Source organism: Manacus vitellinus, unplaced genomic scaffold (assembly GCF_001715985.3).
Source record: "Manacus vitellinus isolate BGI_N305 unplaced genomic scaffold, ASM171598v3 scaffold_102_pilon, whole genome shotgun sequence".
Lineage (NCBI taxonomy): Eukaryota > Metazoa > Chordata > Aves > Passeriformes > Pipridae > Manacus > Manacus vitellinus.
The window spans coordinates 904,640-906,907 of NW_021938808.1; the positions used below are offsets into that span (position 1 = coordinate 904,640).

The 2,268-nt window shown below is 60.4% G+C and overlaps 1 protein-coding gene across 1 annotated transcript; it reads right to left on the reverse strand.

The window, feature by feature from the left end:
• Positions 1 to 499: 499 nt before the first annotated feature.
• TMEM101 (transmembrane protein 101) lies at positions 500 to 2,145 on the reverse strand. Its single transcript, XM_018088152.1, has 3 exons — positions 1,948 to 2,145; positions 1,722 to 1,868; positions 500 to 1,038 (listed from the first exon to the last, which is right to left on the reverse strand). Exons 1-3 carry the CDS (start codon positions 2,089 to 2,091, stop codon positions 730 to 732), a joined length of 600 nt encoding a protein of 199 aa, XP_017943641.1. The 5' UTR covers positions 2,092 to 2,145; the 3' UTR covers positions 500 to 729.
• Positions 2,146 to 2,268: the final 123 nt, after the last annotated feature.

Genomic DNA, 2,268 nt, shown 5'->3' on the forward strand with positions numbered 1-2,268 from the left:
AAGTAGCTCCACTCCAAGCCCCCCAGAGCACCTTGCCTGAAGACCCCAAAAACCAGCTTCCCTGATGCAGCCCTTCCTCCAAGCCCCCAAAGTGGCTCCCCTAAAGCAGCTCCCCCAACTCCAAGGCCTCCAAAAGCTTCTCCCCATATTGCAGTTCCCCTCAAAACCCCCAAAAGCAGCTCCTCTCAAAGCAGTTCGCCCCAAACCTCCCAAAAGTGGATTCCCCTGAATCAGCTCCCCCCTGCAAGCCCCTCAAAAGCATCTCCCCCAAACCTCCAAAAGTGGTTCCCCCCAAAGCAGTTTCCCCCAAAAGCAGCTCCCTCCAAGCCCTCCAAAAGCATCCTCCCCAAAAGCAGTTCCCCTTCCAAGCCCCCCCAAACAGTTTTCCCTTCAAACCCCTCAAAGTTGCAGCCCCCCACCCTTTGTCACACAACAGCCAAGCTCCCCCGGGAAAATGACATAAAAGACTTCTCCTTTCATCAGTAAAAATACACTTTTTTGGGGGGGGCCAGTGACACCCCTCAGCGGGGAGAGGGGCTGTGGCCACACAGTGGCTGGCACCCCCCGGAAGGACCCCCCACACCCCCTCAGGAGCCCTGACCTCTGGCAAAATTATCAAATACAGTATTTACAAACAAACAAACAAACAAAAAAACCCAACGAATAAATAGCGGCAATCCTTAAAAAAAACCCCGCCCCTCTCCCTCCCCTTCCTTGCAGTTTTCCCGCTCATCCATCGGTGGCCAGGATCACCACAGCCCCGAAAATGCCGACATTCTGGCCGATGAGCTTCATCTGGTTCCAGAATTCAACGCGGCGGGCGGCGTGCCAGTACCCCAGGTTGCCATCGATGAGCAGGATAGCGAGGGGCAGCAGCACTGCCAGCACCTGGGCAGCTGCCCGCACGTAGTATCCCGACAGGAATGCCAGGGCCAGCAGCCCATAGAGCAGGAAGAGCAGCTGCAGGGCCAGCTCCCCTCCCAGCAGATGGTCCAGGTAGGCCAGGCGGTCCTCGGTGCTGTGCTGCAGGGAGTAGGCCTGGTGGGGCAAAGGGGGGAGTGGGGTGGCACTGGGGACACTCATAGTGAGGGGTGTACCCCAGGGGTAATGGGAGGTGGCACTGGTGCCAATGGTGGCACTGGAAATGCTTGTCCAACGCTTCTCCCTCAGGGACAATGGGGGAACTGGAGTGCAGTGGCACTGGTGCCAGTGGTGGCACTGGTAGCACTGACTGGAGACTTCTCCCCCAGGGACAATGGGAGAAGTGGACTGTGGTAGCACTGGTGCCAATGGTGGCACTGGTAGCGCTCACCCAAGGCTTCTCCCCCAGGGACAATGGGAGAACTGGAGTGTGGTGGCACTGGTAGCACTGGTACCAGTGGTGGCACTGGCAACACTCATCCAAGGCTTCTTCCCCAGGGACAACAGGGGGCAAAGTGCCACTGGTGGCACTGGGAACACTCACTCAAGGCTCCTACCGCAGGGACAATGGGGGAAAATGGTGCCACTGGTGGCACTGGTGGCACCCACCTGAGCTTCTCCCAGGGACAACGTGGGGCTGGGGTGTGGTACCACTGGTAACACCCATCTGAGCTTCTCTCAGGGACAATTCGGGGCTGGGGTGTGGTGGCACTGGAAACACCCACCCCAGGAGGTTTCTCCCCAGGGAATTGTGGCTCCATCCCCCAAGCAGCAGCGGGGCAGGGATGTGTTCCTCGTACCTGGCAGATGAGGTAGATGCCCAGGAACACCTGGCCTGTGGACTGCAGGGAGCGGCTCCGTGGTTTCTGCCGGTACAGCTCCCCGGCACCGCTGGCCAGGATGAGGAACCCACCGATGATGGCGATGGTCCGGGAGTACATCCGCACCTGGGGGGGGTCACTGTCACCGTCACCGAACGCCCCCGGGCTCTGGGGGGTCTGTCACGGCCCACGGAGGGGCTCTCACCTTGAGCCAGTCGCCATAGTGCACGTGCCCCCCAATGTGGGCGGCGTAGGTGGCCACAGCAAGCTGCAGGGCGGCCCCCAGGGCGAACCAGCGCCGCTTCACCCCGAAGGACATGAAGCTGGCACAGAGCACGGCCACCCCCATGTCCACATACAGGTAGGGCACTGGGATGTCCGGCTTCCTGCGGGCATGGCAGCTTCAGGGTGTGCCCAGTGCTTCTGGGCAGGCTGGGCACCCCCAGGCTCACCCCAGACCCCCCAAACCCTCCTCTAGGTCATAATTCTGCCAAAACCCTTCCCCAGCCCCCCAAACTCTCCAGAC

Coding starts and splice junctions, on each gene's coding strand:
- TMEM101 (XM_018088152.1), bottom strand. CDS start 2,091: ATGGGGGTGGCCGTGCTCTGTGCCAGCTTCATGTCCTTCGGGGTGAAG. Junction 1,869..1,947: donor ACTATGGCGACTGGCTCAAG/GTGAGAGCCCCT, acceptor GACCCCCCCCAG/GTGCGGATGTACTCCCGGAC. Junction 1,039..1,721: donor GCATCTACCTCATCTGCCAG/GTACGAGGAACA, acceptor TTGCCCCACCAG/GCCTACTCCCTGCAGCACAG.